Genomic DNA, 21,771 nt, shown 5'->3' on the forward strand with positions numbered 1-21,771 from the left:
TTGTTGCTATTGAAGATCAGTCTTAGTCCATGGTGATCTGATAGGACGAATGGGATTATTTCCATCTTCTTGTATCTGATGAGGCCTGTTTTGTGACTGATTATATGGTCAGTTTGGAGAAGGTACCAGGAGGTGCTGAGAAGAAGGTATATTCTTTCATTTTAGTATGAAATGTTCTATAGATATCTGTTGAATCCATCTGGTTTATAACTTCTGTTAGTTTCTCTGTGTATGTGTTTAGTTTCTGTTTCCATAATCTGTCTGTTGCTGAGAGTAGGGTATTGGAGTCTACCATTATTATTCTGTGAGGTGCAATGTGTGCTTTGAGTTTTAGTAAGGTTTCTTTTACGGATGTAGGTGCCCTTTCATTTGGAGCATAGATGTTCAGAATTGAGAGTTCATCTTGGTGGATTTTTCCTTTCACGAGTATGAAGTGTCCTTCCTTATCTTTTTTGGTACCTTTTCATGGAAAGTCAATTTTTTTCAATATTAGTATGGCTACTTCAGCTTGTTTCTTCAGACCATTTGCTTAGAAAATTGTTTTCCAGTCTTTTACTCTGAGGTAGTACCTGCCTTTGTCACTGAGGTGTGTTTCCTGTATGTAGCAGAATGCTGGGTCCTCTTTCCATATCCAGTCTATTAGTCTATGTCTTTTTATTGGGGAATTGAGTTTCTTGTTGTTAAGAGATATTAAGGAATAGTGATTGTTGTTTCCTGTTTTTCTTTTTGTTGTTGTTGTTAGAGGTAGAATTATGTTTGTGTGGCTTTCTTCTTTTGAGTTTGTTGAAAGAAGATTACTTTCTTGCTTTTTCTAGTGTGTAGTTTCCCTTCTTGTTTTGGAGTTTCACATCTATTATCCTTTGTAGGGCTGGCTTTGTGGAAAGATATTGTGTAAATTTAGTTTTGTCATAGAATATCTTGGTTTCTCCAATTATGTTAATTGAGAGTTTTCCTGGAGATAGTAGTCTGGGTTGGCATTTGTGTTCTCTTAAGGTCTGTATAACATTTGCCCAGGATCTTTTGGCTTTCATAGTCTCTGGTGAGAAGTCTGGTGTAATTCTCATAGGTCTGCCTTTATATGTTACTTGACCTTATTCCATTGCTGCTTTTAATATTCTTTCTTGGTTTTGTGCATTTGGTGTTTTGACTATTATGTAATGGGAGGACTTTCTTTTCTAGTCCAATCTATTTGGAGTTCTTTAGGCTTCTTGTGTGTTTATGGGCATCTTTCTTGTTTCTTTAGTTTAGGGAAGTTTTCTTCTATAATTTTGTTGAAGATGTTTTCTGGCCCTTTTAGTTGGGAATCTTTGCTCTCTTCTATACCTATTATCCTTAGATTTACTCTTCTCATTGTGTTCTGGATATCCTGGATACTTTGGGTTAGGATCTTTTTGCGTTTTATAATTTCTTTGATGATTATGTCAATGTTTTCTATGGTACCTTCTGCTCCTTAGATTCTCTCTTCCATCTCTTGCATTCTGTTTGTGATGCTTATGTCTATGATTCATGATCTCTTTCCTAGGTTTTCCATCTCTAGAATTGTCTCCCTTTGTGCTTTTTAATTGTTTCTATTTCTGTTTTTAAATCCTGGATGGGTTTGTTGAATTCCTAAACATGTTTGGTTGTATTTTCCTGTAATTCTTTCAGGGATTTTTGTGTATCCTCCTTAAGGGCTTCTACTTCTTTACCCGTGTTGTCCTGTATTTATTTAAGGGAGTTATTTATGTCCTTCTTAAATTCCTCTATCATCATCATGAGATGTAATTTTAAATCTAAATCTTGCTTTTCCAGTAGGTTGGGATATCCAGTATTTGCTTTGGTGGGAGAACTGGGCTCTGATGTTGCCAAGCAGTCTTGGTTTTTGTTGCTTAGTTTTCTGTGCTTGCCTCTCACCCTCTGGTTGTCTCTTGTGTTACCTGGTTTTTCTGTGGCTTGACTCTCCTATAAGCTCATGTGCCAGCACTCCTGGAGACCAGCTTTATTTCAGTGGTATCTGAGTACAGAGAGCTGTGCAATAGTCAGTTCTGGGTGTAGGTAGAATTATGAAGGATCCTGTGTCCTGAGGGCTCCAGTTAGGTCCCTCGGAGCAGACGAAGTGGTCCTACCTCTGGTCTCAGGTATGTCAGAGTTCCTGGAGACTGACTTTCAGCTCTGGGTGCAGACACCAGAAGGATCCTGTCCCTGACTGCTCCTAGGTTCCTATGTCCAGAGGGCACCGGAAGAATCCTGTCCTGACTGCTCCTAGGATCCTGTGTCCAGAGAGCTACAGGCAGGTTCCTCTTAGGCCAGGAATGTGAGCAGAAGTGGTGGTCTCTCCTGAGCTCTCAGAATTGTTTGCACTTCTTAGAGTCTAGCTCTCTCCCCAATGGGGGTTTTGGGTACAGAAAACTGTGGCACCATGTTAGCTCTGGGCACAGGTGGAAACTGGAAGCTATCTATAAATTTAGTAGTAACCATTGAAGTGTACACAAAAATGGAAAATATTTTATTATTTTAGGAAGATAATAAAAGAAAAGGAAACTTGGAGAGATACGTGAATTTGCTATAAAAATTGGTTTTCAAAATAGTATTTGTCTTCATTGTGAAAAGTGAAGGGAAATTAATTTAGTTTTGAGAGTAGAACATTTATAACATGAAATTAGGAGCATTTATTATAATTATTTTTGTAGTTTAGACTTCTTAGTTCAAGTAAAAGAATAATGAGTTACAGAAGGTAAGACAGAGACAAATCTTTTAATATAAAGGCAAAAATAATGACATAGGTAGATAGATATATTGACATTGGGCCTGTTGATTTAGGTGAAATGGTTTAAGATTTTTGTTATATATCCTGCAAAAGTAATTTTGGCATTACCAGAAAATATTATGCTATTTTGGTTTATGTTCTGGAAGAACTGAAATAATTTTCAGCAAATAGTACCCTCTAAAAAATGACTTCTAAAAGCACTAATTGGACGCAATATGTAAAAATAGACTAAAAAATAAAAACCAAATCTAAATGGATACTAAAGCTTTAGAAGGGATTTTATAACATTGAAATGACGAAAGAAAAGAGCACTAGGGTGTTAAATGTTTTCCTTTGTATATAGTTGAATTATCTTTCTGTGGTAAAAGAAAAATATGCATTTTAACAGAGAAACAACGTTAGATTTCTAAATGACTAGTTTTCTATGGAAATCAAATTGCAATTGCATCTAAGAAGACAAATGTTTTCCAAGTTATCATGAAAACAGACAAAAGAAGTATATGCATCATGTGACATCCACCTCTAGTATAGAGAGCACAACAACGTCTTTGAAATTTAACAGAATTTTCCATTTTTACCGATTGGACATAAAAAACAGATAACGCACTGTAATTGAGAAAATTATCCAGGATATATTTTATCAATTTGAAAATTTTAATTCATCTTACACTTCAAAATAATGAAAGTCCTGGTAGTAATGTGAAAGTTTCATAATTTCCCAAGAATTTCAGGCTCAGGAAATACAAAGAAATAGAGATGGTTATGCTGGCAGAGATTCAGGAACCACGACAATGAAATACAATGTGAGATCCTAGGTTGTGTCTCGAGGCAGTAAATAAAATAATCAGTTAGTAGAGAGAGTCAAAATCTGAATAGGACTTAGGCCTCTTTTAATATCATATCTATATTGATTTCTTTTGGTTGATCAATTCAGGTTAGGTTTGTGCAAACATAGGAGAACTTGGGCAAGGAACAGGCAATCTGCATTATTTATTGTAAGTCCAAAATCATTCCAAAGTAAGAAGCTTAGAAAGACTATTATCAGCTTTGATCTATAAATAAACACAAGTAATCTGAAAGCTCAGCGTGATTGACAGTGTTCAGTGTGGATAAAAAGAGAGGAATCTGATCCTAAGATCTCCAGGCTTCTGCTTTCACTAAACTCAGTCACCATATTATTTAGCGGTGCAAAATACACACTAATGCCATGACCATGATGCTTCCTGAAGCAGTAATTGTGAACACTGCCAACTCATGCACTCTTAGAGACACAGCTAAGGAAGAGAGATTCTGTGCCACTTAGTGACTCTTCATGCAAAAGTCATGCCATTAATGTTTGTGTGTGTGCATGTTGAAACAAATAGCCTGCTCTTTCTGGACATGCTCTAAAAAAATATAAAGGGTTGCTTTCTAGAATTCAAGGAGTCATTTAAACTGAAATATAAACACGAATGTCAATATGACATTAGAATTAGAAATTAGCAGATAGTTCAGTTTGCTTTACCTGAAACAGTGTGATCCTTGGAGTCTCTGGTGATTTTTATCCTTGCATGAGGAAAGATGTAATGTATTGTCTTTCCATTCATCTGCAGAATCTAGGACATACAAGGGATTAGGTAAACAAATACCAGTAATAAAAACCCTTCACATACACAGTGCAGACTTACACTCGTTCAGTTCAAAACACGCCAAATAAACCAATGAAAATATACCAGAAGGTTCTTGGATGATGTCAGCGGAAGAATTTACAAACACACTGCGTATTGATTCCTTTCTGAGTTCATTGGTATTTGATATAAAATCAACCACTCTTGCAGATTAGCTTGTTTTGCTGAGAGAATCAATGAGTATGTTTATCTGTTTTTAAAGGATGTTTCTGACTGCAGTGGTATGTGTTCACTTGATGGCCACGAATAATTTATAGTGTCAAAACCCATTCCTGATTTTGCACTTCTTGAAAAATCCAGGAAGTGAAAAGGCATTCTTAACGTTCAATAAGTAAGTGAAACTCGTGGAGAAAACCAAGGGAAGAGCCTGACTTGTCACATCTCTTCAGCCTAACTTGGTCTGCAATATATTTAAGGTACTTGAATCTTATTGTGAAATTTTCCTGAGGACATCTACTAGATTCAGATTTTTTTTTTTTTCGGAGCTGGGGACCGAACCCAGGGCCTTGCGCTTGCTAGGCAAGCACTCTACCACTGAGCTAAATCCCCAACCCCAGATTTTTTTTAAATCTGTAAATCGCAAAAGAAAAATATAATCGTGTATACATAGGGAAATTTAATTAAGTGTGCCCACACTTAGCACAGCAATGGAAAAAATGTTAAAGTAAGGCAAACATACTGCAAACAGTGAGCAGATATTTAATGATAATTAAACTAGATTCACATTTATACTAATTCTGTCTAGGTGAATAAAGACTTGGTTTACAAGTCTTTCTCAATTCTGGCTTTATATTCAAAGTTTATGATACTGACTGAGCTATTTCTTTTTCTTACAGGAATTCCCAAAGCAGAAGGAGAAACACTAATGCTACTGTCGTGTTTGTGGTTCCCACCCTATTACCTAACTCTGATTTAACACCATAGATTATTCCTTAAAGTTATTGTATACTACTTCACTCTTATTTCAATTATTTCAAAATCTCACTGAGGTTTAGTGCTAATTTTAAAGTCTCTTACCCAATTGGTCAAAAATAAACTAAGGCAACACTATTTTGCATTTGGAGCTTCCTTCCATTTTACAGATTTGTTACTGTAGATGGAGTTTCAGTGCATGGACTGCAGTTTGCAAGAGTAGGTAGGGATTTTTTAGTATTTAATAAGTGAATCTTTGTCACTTATAAAACATTTTAAGACTTTTATAACTGGATAATACATTTTAATCAGTATCTCTAATGTTTGGATACTTAGTATCTTCATTTTCTTGACTGTTTGCTTAGAGTATCTCCATACAATTCCCAGTGTTTGAGACTTTGCAACCTAAGTTCACTTACTAAAACGTTAAGCTTCCATAGTTATGAGTGATATGGATGGGCCATTATCAAGCAGAACGCCAATTGCAGGTAAATACTGACAGGGTCTCCTAGAAAATGGGCTTACAGGGCAGCTCTTTTTACCAGTATTAGCAAGAGATACAGGGAGGTTAAATGATACGCCAAGGTGCTAGTCTTTGTTGGCATGGTCTTTTGATGATTCTACATCAAGATTTTCACCTACTTGCATCCCACGAAAGGCATCATTCTTCTTTCCTAACCGTAAATATTTTCCTGAGTTGACTGGACATGTTTATGATGTAATTAAATTTTCCTTAGCATATATTTTTTACACATTCATCCACTTTGATTAGCAGAAATGCTTGCTGTAGGGAACAGACACCTCACTGTCTCCCAAGACTGTGTTAGACACCACACACTTACATGTCAGTGTGTGAAGGACAGAGAACTGCTATATTATGTATGATTATGTCAAAAACACAGGGCATGGATTATCCCAAAGCATAAAGGAGACTTTTGTCCGTTTTGTAGCAAGGTGCAATTGCTAGTATCAAAGATGTCTTAGTGCATAATGTTGTATTCATGACAACCTGAGTGGCCAGTGTGCTTAGCGAAGTGACCAGTCTAGAGAAAGAAAACAAAGTGTTCAGATGCAATTGTAAGAAAAGCATGAGGAAACTAATATACCCCAAGGCATGAGATCCGTAGGGTTTTCAGATAACAGAGACTTTACTGTGGATGGGAAAATATCATCATAGCTAACATGGTAGACTTTTACAACACCCATGTAAAAGACATCAATCCTCTTCATGAATAAAAACTTAAAAATAAATAGATTAGAGGGTCTATATATTTAATAATGAGCATTTAGATTTCTCTTGAAGAGTGCAAACATTATAACATACATATTTGAAAAGAAATAAATACTGATTTGGTAAGTTTGAAGTTAATACGATTGTAAATCTAATAATTTTTCAGAAATAATACTGTATCCAAATAGTGTTTTGTGTTCAATATTTATAGAGAAGATAAACTCATGTACGAATTACTCAATTCAATTTTATACTCTTTTTCCCTAGGATAATTCATGAGAAGGCATTCTTGTTCATGTTTTCAAGTAACAGCATCCTTGTTTATTGTCACCAAGAGCTCAGTATTATCTTTGATCCCCAGATGCACAAAGAAGTGAATAAAATGAAAATGTCATTTTGTTCTCCTCTAGACCTAAATAAAGTTCTTGAAGAGGAAAACAGTACTTGAAGATAAATGTCAATGCAGAAATGCATGAACATTAAGATTCATGTAATTAAACTTTGGGAAGCTCTGTATTTCAGGCATCTTCTATATAAAATCCATTTAGAAAACATATAAAGAAAAACAAATTATTGTCATAACCATCAATATGTCTGTTACTTGTGGAAGAGGAGGGTGCAATCTGAAAGGGGTACACAGGTTTCTGGGGCAGGCCATGTTCCCTGTCTTGGCTCTTCAGTACTTATATGGCTATTCCCTTTACAGTAGTTTATAATTTTATGCATGTGTCCTTTTGATCACTGCATATTGTTTTATAGTTTAGTGGATATTAATGCAAATGCTCATTTTGATGTAAGATTTCTATTGGCAAGACAAGACCTTATGAGTGTTACATTCACCTAACAAGGCTCTTCATTCTGTTTATTGAACTAGACGGAATCTTATGAAACAGTCCTCAATAAACCCTACCTGCCTTACCTTGGCATTAATGCTAATCTGTAACTACATATTTAAGATATGGATTATGTTCTCAGTCAAGGACACTAATCTGAATATTTTATGACCAGAAAACTAAAAACAAAATATCATCTGCAATATATATGTTATCTATCTAAGTAGAACAGAACAGAATTTTAGAAATGTATTGGAATAGATACAAATTACTTCAACGCATTTTCAAATAACATTATGTAAAATTGAATTGAAGAACTCTTGGGTTTCGATGGAGCAGTGTCTGATAGTGAGAGGAATTAGACTTGTGGTTTCCATAGCAGCTGCTACTATGATTTTGTTAACATATTCTGGTTCCTAGGACTTTGTCTAGGCTTGCGGAAAGCACTAAACCACAGAGGTCCAGAAAAGTAATAAGTAATAATTATATTGGTTTCATTAGTGTAGACATTACTAGCCAGATCTTTATGAAGAGAGTTGAAATATAATTATAAACATAATTTTATGAATAACAAGACAACAAAATTCAATATAATCTGATGACTGCAATAGGAAGAAACAATAGTATGCAAACATTTAGCCAATACAACCCGAAATAAGAATTCCCTAAAGACATGAAAAGAGAATACATGGAGAAAAATATCAATATTTTCTCCAAAGAAAACAGTATATAAAAAATGGACACATGATCTATTTGCAGAATTATATTTGATAAATTAACCATACAAACTAAAGTTGCTTCAGAAGAAATGAAATTTCTGTACTGACAGTAGTTACACATATGAAAGTGTTTTGCTTTACTCTTCAATATAATAAATAGTTTCTAAACTAAAACGTAGTGAGCTAAAATTTGCTAAGCCCAAGTAGATCATCTTAGCTGTTTAAAATATGGTTGTCATTTAAATCGAGATGTCTCCGAGAACAGTTGAGGAGCAAATGCAAGTGGAATGTGTCAGCTGTGTTTTTTGTGTCTACTGAAGTGATCATAATGTGCACTCTTCCTGGAAGCGTCGGATATACTGGGAATATCGATTTAAATCCACTCACAGTATCTTCCCTTTTTCCAAATTACACTCTTTTCAAGGTTCAGCATCACTTCATCTCCTCCAGGATGAGGGAATAAATTAGCGGTATGAATGTTGGTAACATCCTCATCTGATTGGAAAATCTACTTCTAAGTTCAATTACATTGTGAAAAGAGCTATTTTATGAATTGTTAAAAAAATAAAATCTAAAAAAGTGACTATAAAGCAGTTAATATTTCCATAAGGTAGACCTTTAAGGTATTGGTTTCTCCCTTTCCTTCATGTGAAATTTCCCTTCTCTTCTACCTAATTTGCCTTTTTTGTCTCTAAAATACTTTAATAGGAGAGCACAGAAAAGAGCAAACATTTATATTACTCAATGGCCTTACAACCTCCTCATGAGCTTGATGTCTTTTCCTTGTAAATTCAGTACTGGAGATACTCTATTCATTTAATAACTGTCTATTTTTTGAATGAATCATGTGAATTGTTTGGTAGAAGCATCACAGTGCCCACCAAACTGATTGAATAAAGCACTTTGTTCATTAAATGACTGAAAGTAAACAGTCTGGAACTTGCCTGGCCAACATTTTGGGTTACAAACTAGTCTACGTTAGAACTGACTCTTGTTTCTAACAAATCCAAGCATTCATAAAATTTCATACTTACTTGCTCCTGGTGTTGACTGAGGGGTCTAGAGTGAACCAGTCTTTCTGGCAGTTTCCGATCCAGACCATGGCCATTTTCCAACCGAGACTCCCTGGGTTTATCAAACCAATCCGTTTCCTCCCGACGCAAGTGATAGGCTTTGGGGACCAAGGAAACATCATACATTGCAACCGCAACTAATACAGGTGATAGAGGGAAGCAAATAGTCTGCAGGATTAGCATGCACTGGGCTTCTTAACCATAGCATGCATTTCAGACATAAGTTCCACCAGAACTAGAAACATTTCTAACAGTATGTACAAATTTTCATACAGCAGAATAATCTAGAGAAGAGGAACACAAATGCACAACATCGCATAGTAAAGTAAGACAACATGAACTTAACATTTTTAAATCAATATAAATGAAATTTTGACAATAAATCAATTAACAAAAATACATTAAGAATAATTTTGTTCAACTTACGTCCCTTGGTTCCCATATAGAAACCTTACCCTACAAGCTACCATGTATGGTCAAAAGGCAACAGTAATTGATCTATGCATGTATGCAAGTTTCTCTTAACTTTCCACTTTTGCATGAAACAAACAGCAGTCTATGGCTAATTTTCAACTTTTTCACCATGTCAAGTAGCAGCATATGGCTGGCTATAACACTGAGTGAAGATATGTTCTGAAAATATGATATTTATTTGGCAATTATAAGTGAACAGGAGCATTTATTTCTAAGATACCCTATTGTCACTGCTAGAAATGCATGTACCACAAGAACTTTATAGCTTAATAATATGTATATATAATAGATATATTATGATATTTTAATATAAATAAAATCATTATCTGAACTTTAGCATTGAGTTAGAAATTTGAAATTCCTTTTTTTAACATGCCTGCATGCTACAACTCAATAGTATTTTGAAATTTTAATCACATTTAAAGCATTCGAACACTAATTTGAAAATTTCACATAACTCCATCTGTGCATTTCAGGTTTTAAAGAATATTTCAAAGGAACTAAAACTTTTATTTTACTGAATTGCTAAAACTAAACTCGTGTGCATTGCTTATATTGTTGGTCCCCAATGAACAGGCTTTAAAATTAATATATTGCTGTTTTTCAGTTGTCAGAAGGAAGGACTTGTCCTCTTGCTTATCCGGATACATGATGCTTTCAATATTATTTTCTCGAAATGACAGCTCCTAGACTGTCATCAGCTGAGCTCTCCTCTCTATCTTGTTAAAGTTACATTTTTGTGTCTACCTTATCTTGTTCGAATTTCCCAGAGACTGCTATTTCCATCAAATATTGGCTGGCAGGGTTAAACAATCAGTGTATGCCCCATGACTCAGCTACATACCTGTAGCCTTGCACACTACTGCTCATGAATCACACTTACCTGTTCCAACTAAACATGGAACAAGAGGTATAACATAGATTCATCAACTTTAGCTTCGATGCCTGGATTGTGGCCGCACATACGGTCACATTAATTGATTGGCCTATTAGACTAGCGGTTGTTTGAAGAGGAAATTTATGTCTTTTATTACTTTATCCTCTTCAACTTTCTCCTCTCTCTTATATGAAGCACAGTGTTTAATAAATTTTTGTGGAATGAATTAAAGATGGAGTTACTGTCATCATCTAAAGAAAAAAGGTAAATATAATTATTATAGTTTAAAAAATACCTTGTTCTTACACCTGATTTTTAGATATACAATATTCTTTTCATGATTTAGTTGATAATTATTGTGATAAAATACAGTGCTAATTTGAAGCTGAGTGAATGAATTGACAGAATTATGCACTAGAACAAATACTTTATAAATAAAATAGTAAACCATAGTCATATCTGTAAATTTTCTAGACTATACTTAACCTCCTATTAGGAGAAATAATTTCATATAGTATTACATCTTTTTAAAAAATTAAAAGAAAGTAATGAATTATTATGTTTTCAATATGTTGCTATGCTGAATGATATAGTTTATTTCATTGGAATATATAACTTTTCTAATTGAATTTTAAATACAGCTGCTTAAAATGTAGTTTAGGGGGCTCTGGATGTTATAATTATGACAGAACCTTAACCCGATCCAACTTTAATCAGTTTATTTCCAATTCTGAGAACCCGTTTTCCCATATGTAACTGAATGAAAAAGATATTTGCCATCTTTTATGGGAATGCGGAATCGACTTAAAGCAACCAGAGTGAGCGACTGTTCCTGTATCACACTCTGTCCTCCTCGGGGTTGCCACACATTTTGGTTAGCTATGCCTAACAGCTCATATTTGATCTGCAGTAGTGGAACGATATTACACATACTTTTTAGTAAATGCAACACTTATGTTCCATGCTGGTTGATATTTTCTTTGTTTATAAACTATAAACTAGACTATAAAAGCTTTACATATTTATATGACATACAAACATTGAAAATATATAACATTCTAACTGTGCACATGTTATAAAGACATACGTTACAATTCAATTACAAAGTTGCTAATATAATCCAGTTTGTTATAGCATTTTATCTAATAGTATTGATAATTTTTATGAATTACTTTTTGTCTGCTTTATTTTAAAAAACATTTAGGTTCTCCACTTCCACTTCAATTGTTTCATGCTTTGGCCTCTTTCTATTTGCTTTAATACTATGTAGGGTATAGGTTACCTTATCATAGACACATACACATATATATTCAAAACAAAACTTCAGCCATTTATGACTACTGCTAAATACCAAACTTAAAAATAAAAAAACACTCAATTAGTTTTATAGGCATGGAATAATATAAATGCCACATTTGGGCTAGTTACAAACATTACGTGTTGAATACGAAGCTAAAGACTGGTTGTCAAATTCTTTCCAGGTATTTATTATCTATGTGGACAAATCCTTTAGAAATTGAGTTGTTCCAAAAATCACAAGAGTTTTTGTTTTATTTTTATAGATATGGCCACTGAATAGTGGCTTATTCTTTTTCACAGCAATTCTACATATCGGAAATGAGGGCAAAATATAAGCTAGACTAAAAGAGCAACTTTTTACATGTAATAATTCCTGATAAACAAATGGATTCATTCACACATTGACCTAGTACAAATATACACAACTGAAAGTGTTACTTAAATAACAAACTATCAATAAAAATGGTCAACCAATCAGCTTGCAACAAGAAAAAAACAGGTTAAAAAGAAACTTTGTTAGAACTTCATAAGCAAAGGAATTGGTTTGCTTACTTTAGGCCCACAGACCTAGTCAGTTTGGCAAACATTCAATATCTTTTCTAATTAAATCATATCTGTGTGTACACATAGAATAATACTGAAAATGCTCTTCATAAAATCATTTTCATGTGAGTTTTTACTGAAAAAGTTAGATTAAGATGGGAGGACAGTCACACTTCAGTAGCATTTTTGAATATACAAATGAAGGAAATAATAACTTTTTATTCATTTAGAAATGTTTTATTTCCAGAACTTTAACCCCATACATACCAAACACAAACCAATAAACAGGCTGGGTATGGACGCTCATGTTTTTATACAAGCATTTATGTGCTTAATGTAGTAGGATCCGCATAAATATGAAACTAGCATGAACTATAGGCTTCATGGACTACAGAATAGGCTCTACCTCAAAAATTTAATGAAGTAAATTTTATATGTATATGTATATATATATATACACACACACACACATATATATATCATGTGTGTATCATATAGACTTGTACAAAATAACTCTTAAGACCTTTATATTTGTCTAAGAATTTTCAATTTAAAGCAATTTTAATTGTGTAGTATGTGTTTGCTCAACTAAAAAAGAAGCAAAACGCTTTTGGGCAAAAATAGACAGTATGACAAAAGGAAAGGCGTTGAAATGTCTGAGAGGCACAGCAGGACAGCTGCACTCACAAAAGTAGTCTCTCTTTTTTTTCATTTTTAAGTGGAAACAATATTTTATATATACTGAAAAATTATTTTCCACACCATGATTCGAATTAAAATTTCTAATACATAACACTAAATGTACAAATTTGTCAGTAATGATCTTCATAATAGAGGGAGATGAAACAAAGATGTTCATTCAGCAACAATGATAAAATTCTCTTAAATTAACATTAAGGTCCTATAAAAAGTATAACCTCTGATCTAGGAAACCTCCATATTTATTACAAAATATTACTCAATAGTTCTAACAATGATTTCATTAAAATTAGTTAAATATATTAAAATATATTTTAAAGTGCAAGGAGCCATACAATAAAATTCTTCCCAGTTATGTATTTTAAGGATGACCATATTTTATTGATAGAATTGTGTAAGAGTTGTTTAAAAGAATCAGACACAAAACAAATCAGGTCAACAATCCAGAAACAGTGTGAAATAATAAAATAAAAACAATCAAAGAAAACCATGCTGCCATGTCTACACACGAGAAGTACACAACAAGAAATAAAACTGAAATAAACATGCATAAATTGTACCAAGAAAGATGGAATATACCTTTGGACAAAGAAAATCAAGCATGCAGAAAGGTAAGAGTTTGAGTTTTGAGAGTAACAGGATAGTGTGAGGCCCCATTTACCTTCACTGTCTGACATAGCATGTTGGAAGTCATCCATGATGAATGCTATGTCACGGTCATAACCCCTTGTCCGTGACTCTTCTCTCATGTGTTGCTGAACTTCAGGCAATGAGTGGCTTGATCCAAACTGATCCCTCGTATCTGCAGATATGGGCGGCAAAGGTCCAGCCGCAGCCCTGGCCATTCCCATTGGTTGGCCAACAGGACTTAGCGGACTTTCTTCTTCTGAATTCTGGGCCACAATTGGTATTCTTCCTCTGCTCTGGCTGATTGGTAAGCTGGTGGGCTTAGTTCTGGCAGAAGATGAAGAATGGCCAAAGGAGACATCCAGAGCTTCAGCCTCTTGAGCTTTCAATCTTAGCGATGAGCTAGAAGAATCCCTCTTAATTGATAAATCAAGGCCATAGACAGAAGAAGGCCTGGAGGAAGGCCTGGACCTGCTCCCACTGCTGTATGGTTTATCTGCTTCATCCTGTAGAGCTGACCGGATAGTATTTCCTAGTGTGCCCAGTCCTGACCCAAGTGATGAGCCCATAAATTTTTGTTGATCTGTAATATTTTTTCTGAGGCCAAATGTGATATCATCTTGAAGAAGCCTTGCCCTAGAAGAAATGCCACCAATGGATGAAGTGCCAGAACTCATGTAAGTGGGATAGTCAGGTTCAAGGTCTCTACTTTCTTGAATAGGTGAAAACTTTGACATTTTAGGGTCAATTAATGATTTCTTATGCTTTGATTGCTTTTGGTAAAGTATGGCTGCAGGTAATTGTTTGGCAGCTTGCTTCTCAAGGGTGAGTCTACTGATGCTATACTTTTCAGACTTGGGAAAGTGCCTATAGCTAGTATCGGCATGGTAATAATGTGAGAGACCAGCAAGGTGATCCAAGCTCTCTGTGCCTCTACGGAATTCTTGCTTAATCTGATGTTTCAGAAGCTTTAACTCATAAGGATCCTCCATCGGATCCTCCTCTGCTTTCACATAGCTATGCAATCTGGAGGAAGTCTGCAAAGGCGCTAGGAAGTCTGTCACTTCCTGAGACCTCCGTGTCTCAGTGGTTCTAAGGAGACGATCTGTTTTGGACAGATCCTTTTCATGAAGACTAAATGCAGTGCTCAGTGCTGCTGTCCCTTTGGTAATGTCTCCAATGTCATCTATTAGGACATAATTCCTTGAAGTGTGGTGGTCAATGTCTGCATAGAAGGAGTCTGCAGATATGCTTGATATTGGACTGCTTGCCATGCTGCTTCTTTCCTCCAAACCGATTCTCAAGTCTAAACTATTGTACTTACTCCCAAGATGGGAAACAGCGTATGTATTATCAGTAGAAACCGGAGCGATCATCAGGGGTTGGTTGCGAATCACTTCATAGTTAGAAGTTATCTTAGGCTCCAAATACAATGTGGTTTGTCGAGGCTTCTGTTGTATCACCATCATCTGTGACGGTAGTTGATAGGATGGCTGTGGAGTTGGAGTGGGTTGAGCCTGGGGTGTGAAGGACATTGTTGCCACAGCTTGGAAGGTTGGCTGAGTCTGATAAGGTGAAACTTGCTGATGGTATAGTGTCTGCTGTTGAAAATGAGATTGCTGTGTGTATGGGGTCGGGGCTTGGGTGGGAAGGGCCGGTGATGAGTACTGGTATTGTGTGTAAGGACTTGTAGGAGGAACTAGTTGAGCTTCTGTTTGGGTCTGTGGTGGTATGAACTGACTGAATTCAGTTTGAGGAGCTGTTCTTGGCCGCTCAACGCCGTGCTGACTTTCTACTCGGCTCGGTCTGGTACTGCTGACCTCACTGTCAGACATGTAATCGCGGTCCTCAGCTACCCCCTGCAGGTAGGCACGCTCTCTCTTTTCTCTCTCCTTCAATAACGCTTCTTTTCTCCTGTTAATTCCCATTTCCAGATACCGCAGCTTGGCATCAATCTCCTTTTCTTCTTCATCAAGTTCTGCTTGCTTCTTTCTAAGCTTGGCAGACTCCCTTTCCACGAGGTCGAGCTCTCGGTCTATGTCCTGGAGAATCTTGGCTCGAGCCATGGTATTGGTTCTGCACATTCTTCTCCTAGAAGCAGTGCCCATGGTGCTGTAAGTTGACTGTGTTCCCGTGGACACCTCCTCAGGAGGGGGATTTGGAAGTGTTCTCTTCACTTTTTTCTGAGTACCAGAGGCTGTCATGGTTTGGGAACCTTTAGTCTACAATCAAGTGAACAAAATATAGTGCTTTGTTATCAAATAAGAAAAGCAAAATTAAAAAGAAAAAAATAACCCCACATAATTTACACTTGATTAACAGAATTTAGCACAATAAAATAAAAAAATCACCCATTTTCAGTCCAAGTTAATGAACATAAGATTATTTACTTAGTTATGGTTTTGCAACTGTTTTTTCATTTGAAATGCAATAGTCCTATTTTGAAGATTTGTGTCTAAACCTCATTTCACAGTGCACATATCTTGCCGTTTCCAGTATTTACATGATCATTTGGATTTTGGTATTCTTTAACAACTCTATGTTCTTCTGATTGTTTAGACAACATCATAAGAGCCAAAATAATTTACTGCAGTAAAAGTTTATTGGAGCTGATTTCAATCAGGTAAATTAACAGCTGGGGAGCTCATGAAATACTTTTTGTTTACTCTACTATTTGTCATAAACTTGCCTTTTAAGGGGCACAAGTCTAGAGATCCATAAAGTCATAAAGATGTGCAATCACTGTCCAGTTACAACACACTGATGTTCTCAAAGCCGTTGAGCATGAGACATGCTCAAGTTGGAGCTTAGTCTCCCCCATTCTCAGCCATGTTTTACAAAAGATGCTCCTTCTCTCTCTTTAGCAATTCAAAGGGGCAATTCCTCCCTACGCTTCAACCATCACATATTTATGATAAAAAATGAATGATACATGCCTCTATGACTTTTGGAAATAAAATTTTATTTCCTTATTATTTATGATTACGTTATTGTAATAATTTTAAATGGGTAGCTATTAATTAGGTCACATTTGTCAGAGTTCCTGTTCTTCTGTTGTTTTCAAACATCATTTCCTAATCCGTTCCTTCATGTTCTAATCTGCTTTCTTATATAGACTTTATGAAGTATGGATAAGGCACATTTCCTGAGCATTGTTACACACATTCCTAATTCTTACCATTAAGTCTACTTTATATACTATGCACAAGTATGTCAAGGAGTTGTTATGAAGGTCAAATGAGACAGCTGTTTTAATACTATAGGTACTTATCAACTATTTCTTCAAAAATATTATTTCTACAGGACTCTGTAACTTCCAGATAAATTTATATTCAATATACATTACTTTTAAGTCATTAATGAATGCTTCCATTTCACTGTCATTAACTGTGATTACACAACTGGTTTTAAATGTGGAGACTTGATAAGGTGTTACCCAGAGTGCAGCAGAGGGCAATGAGTGAAAATGTAGTCTCTCGTGACTAAGTATGATAGTAAGTTAGGACATTTTTGGAAAGATGTAGTTCATTTTATGTATGTTTGTGTGCATAAATATACATGTGCGCATGCATGTGTATTTGTGTATAGGATGTTTATGCCTAGTAACCATAGGGGACAGAAATAATTTCCAGAGTTCCTAGAACTGGTTAAGTTTTGTCAATTGTAAAGATATTCTAATCCTTTACTAAATGATAAGAAGCTATTTCCTTAAGTGTGTACTTTAGAGGACGGGATTTAGTCATGATCTTTCAGTTAGGTACTCAAAACATTCTGTGATAAAATCATACTGACAATGAAGACAATGAAACAAACTATACTTGAAAGTATATATTGAATATGTTTTAATTCTGTAGGTACCCATCAACTATGGGTTTAAAAAAAGGTAAAAGGGTAAAAAGCAAATGAAACCCTAAGATAGCAGCTTTACTCATAATAGCTAGAAACAACCAAGCTATCCCTCAACCTAAGAACACTTGTATAAAGAAATATGGTAAATTTACACAATGGAGTATTGCTCAGGTGTCAAAAAGAAAATCATGAAATTTACAGACAAATGGATGGAACTATAAAAATGAAAGCCATCCTGACCCAGACCCAGAAAGATAAATCCTGGTATGTGCTCACTGATAAATAGATATTAGCTATGAAGTAAAAGATAGATATGCTACAATCTGCAGACCCAGAGAGATTAAGTAACAAACGTGCTCAGTGAGATGTGTACACATATCTCTCTGGGAGGGGGAAATAGAACAGATATAGCAGGTGAACTGTGGGTGAGTGGAGACTGGCACAGGAAGCAGCAGGTCACAGGAAGATGGAGAAAGAGGTGGGAGAGTAAGACAACTGGAATGGGGGAGCATCCGAGGGATAATCTAGAAATGTAGTGCAATGGAAGCTCCCAGGAATCTTTGAGGATAGTCCTAGCTAAGACTCCTAGTAATGGGGGATACAGAGCCTGGAATGGTCATCTCCTGTAACTAGGCAAGACTTCCAGTGGAAGGACTGGGATACCAATCCAGCCATAAGTCTTTAGACCTAGAATCTGTCCTGTCTTCAAGATAAACTGGGGTAAAGGTGACACAGGAATGGTGGGATTGCAAACCAGTATCTGGTTTTGCTTAAGAACTGCCTCAAGAGGGAGCCCATTGCTGAACACCAGAGACTGAATAGCCCAGAGATCTAGGATAGAACCAAACAGAAACTTAAAAAAATAAAAGCCAATGTAACGATTCCTAATGACATTCTGCTATACTTGTAAACAGGAGCCTAGCATAATCATCATCAGAGAGGCATCATCCAGCACTGATGGAAGCAGATGTGGAAACGCTTAGTAAAACATTAGATATAGGGAGCTCAGGGAGTGTTACAGGAGAGGGGAGGAAGGATTGTAGGATCCAGGAGGGTCGAGGACACCACAAAAAATCCACAGAATCAACGAATCTGGCTTACAGGGGCTCATAGAAACTAAACTCACAGAGATTAGGAAGCTGCATGCATCTCACTTATGCCCTCTACAAATACGTCATGGTTGTGTAGCTTGGTCTTCTTGTGGGACTCCTAAGAGTGGACTGTCTCTGACTCTTTTTCTCCCTCTGGGACCCTCTCTCTTTTACTGGGTTGCCTTGTCTAACTGTAATGAGGGGCGATACCTAGTCTTATTGCAACTTGATCTGCCATGTTTGGTTGGTATCCATCCCTAATTGTACTGTTTTGACAGAAAACATTGAAGTGGATGGGGCGAAGTACTGGGAAGATAGGAGGGAGAAGAAATTAAGATAGGGGTCTAAGGTGAGAAAAAGTAAAACAAAAGGAAGAAAGAAAGAAACAAAGAGAAAAGGGAAACAGACAAAGTCAATAATGTCAGAACACTCAGGATGACATATTCGCATGGGGTGGTCAGCTTAGTATGTGGGGGAAATCAGCATTGTGCTAAGTGGGTAGGTCCTATGTGTTAAGCTGTCTTTAGCTTCTTTCATAACTTATTGAGGCTGAGTGTTAAGACCTCTGTTTTGTTTTTTACCACTTTAAAAAAAACCTTTATTTTAAAATGGGTTCAAAACATTGTCAATATCTGAGAAACCAAGGTTTGGTGGTGCATGCCAGTTCTAAGTCATGGTTCTAAAGAGGATTGATCTAGCTTTTAAGAGACACCCAGTGGGACACAGTTCTAGGGAAAACATAACAATGGCTGATTGTAAAGGGACCAGAAGGTCATACATTTTTAAAAATAAACAAAGTAAGGCATGCAAGAGAATAAAATGGCCTTCATGATAAGCTCCACATCTTTCTTGGATTTTCTAGTTTTCTTCCTCTTTATTGGTTAACTCTGAAATGTGATCTTTTGAGATTTATTCCCTGTACATTGCACAATCTCCCCTTGCATTTTTGTCAGTTTGATGAGATAGATTATTTAAATTACTCATCGGTTCACCGATTTCTGGTAGATACATTTATGTGTGGTGCATTTAAACTGTAAAAATCACTAAATATGTAGATTTAAATTTAAGTGTGCATGGTTGAATGTGAGTTTATTTTGGCACTGACAGGTATTTTATGAGAGAAGAAATAAACATCTCTTTTTCCCCAAAAAGTTGAAAAACTAAGTGTATGCAGCAACTATTGTTTAATGTCATAGCTGCCAGACAAAAATTACTCAGTAATTATACACATGAAAAAATTCACTTTAAAAGAGCTCTCTGGGACTAAACCACCAACCAAAGAGTACACATGAAACAACCATGGCTCCAGCTGCATATGTAGCAGAGGATGGCCTTGTTGGGCATCAATGGGAGAAGAGACCCTTGGTGCTGTGAAGGCTCGATACTCCAGTGTAGGGGAATGCCAGGGTGAAGAGGCAGGAGTGGGTGGGTGGGTTGGGGAGCTCCCTCATAGAAGCAGGGTAAGAGGGGATAGGATAGGTGGTTTCTGAACTAGAAACTGAGAAAGGGGATAACCTTTGAAATCTAAATAAAAGAAATACCCAATTAAAAGAAAGAGACAAGATTTGGAGATTGTATTTATATCCATCTGTTTTTGATTTCTAGATAAAAATGGTGTGATTGTTTTTCTTAAATGTTGCCTACCTCCAAATTGTTTTGGTTTTTGAAAAAAAATTCTTCAAAGAGTTGTTAATTTTTAATTTGAATAATGAAGGTTGTTATACTAAAAGAGATAAGATAGAAATGTTTGATCTTGCTCAAAGCACATTTGCCTGTAGCCCCAGCATCTTGGAGGCTGAAACACAAAAAGTCTAGTGTTTGGGATAACACAATCCTAACTGACATCAACAAAAAGAAAAAATCTTCTATGTATAAAAATAAATATCAAACATTGGAATGCTTTTAGAAAATTGTGTGAAGAAAACACTTCAGATGCTTAGCATGACTGGATCACTGTACATGACAGAAGATAGTTACATGTGCAGTTTTCATGGTTCTGCTCCAGTTACAAATATACTCAGGACAAACTACAGGGTAGAGGAGAAGGACTGCTGTGTGAAGTACTTGCCATGGAAGCATGAACATCTGATTCTGATCTCCAAGAAACCACTAAAAAAGTCGGGCATAATTACAAGTGCTTGTAACCTTCAGTACTGTGAAAGCAGTGGCCCCTGGGCTTTTGGCAAACCACTGTTAGCTGGGTCAGACAGCTCCAGATTCTGCAAGGGAGTGTGTCTTAAAAAATAAAGTCAATAGCAACTAGGGACTATACTAAGCATTGACCTCTACACACACACACACACACACACACACACACACACACACAGAGAGAGAGAGAGAGAGAGGCAGAGACAGAGACAGAGACAGAGACAGAGTCAGACAGAGACAGAGACAGAGACAGAGAGACAGAGACAGAGAGAGACTTGAACTCATGCACATTCAGACACGAAACTATTGCACTACCAATTTTATAGCTAGCTCTTAATGTCAAGATCTGACAGATAGTAATAAACTATAATATCACTTGAAAGACATGGTAATGTGTCTCTCATTTTATAAAGATAGAAATAAATACTACTTGTGTACTTATATTGTATCTTGCCTTTGAAGATTTTTTTCTGTTAAAGAGGAAAGGTTTATATGAAGTGCTTTTTCAAGACAGAGCAGTTTCAAACTAAATAGTACAAGTCAACCAAAATTGCTAATAAATAAGACATTTTGATAGCATAAAGGTAGAATTTTCTATAGAAAAGCTGTCTCTTTTATGTTAGACCATGCAATTTGACAGGGCATGAGTTAGAAGACCATATGGGGTATTGAACCCAAAATGAAGTTTTATTTTCAGTTTGGGAAAGGAAAAGACAATAAGTATAATAAATGTGGGATCTGAGCAAATGGGTGACTTTAAGTAGGTAAATATTTCCCATGGAGGGACATGAATCAAATCTAAGTTTTCAGGGACATAACAGAGATCATCTGGCTTCATTATCAGGTTTAATGTATTAGCATCCAGGAGTAGAATCTGATTCAGTGATTCCTGATGTAAGCACGGAGAGAAACTCTGGAAAAAAATAAATGAATGTATGGGAACCTACAAAACAAAACATTGAAACTGTGTCTATATTAAATTT

General features: G+C 35.9%; 1 protein-coding gene across 13 annotated transcripts in view; it reads right to left on the minus strand.

Moving 5' to 3' along the window:
- Pclo (piccolo (presynaptic cytomatrix protein)) overlaps positions 1-21,771 on the minus strand; it is a 358,568-nt gene that overhangs the window by 137,795 nt on the left and 199,002 nt on the right. For 9 of the 13 annotated variants that reach the window (XM_039108295.2, XM_063286639.1, XM_063286638.1 and 6 more), the window contains exons 7-9: positions 13,735-15,922; positions 9,143-9,318; positions 4,251-4,341 (exon numbers count right to left, since the gene is read on the minus strand). In XM_039108295.2, the coding sequence (XP_038964223.1) occupies positions 4,251-4,341; positions 9,143-9,318; positions 13,735-15,922 (2,455 nt within the window). The remainder of the gene's footprint in view (positions 1-4,250; positions 4,342-9,142; positions 9,319-13,734; positions 15,923-21,771) is intronic. The other 4 variants (XM_063286636.1, XM_039108291.2, NM_020098.2 and 1 more) reach the window with 1 other exon arrangement.

This window comes from Rattus norvegicus, chromosome 4 (assembly GCF_036323735.1).
Source record: "Rattus norvegicus strain BN/NHsdMcwi chromosome 4, GRCr8, whole genome shotgun sequence".
Taxonomy (NCBI): Eukaryota; Metazoa; Chordata; class Mammalia; order Rodentia; family Muridae; genus Rattus; species Rattus norvegicus.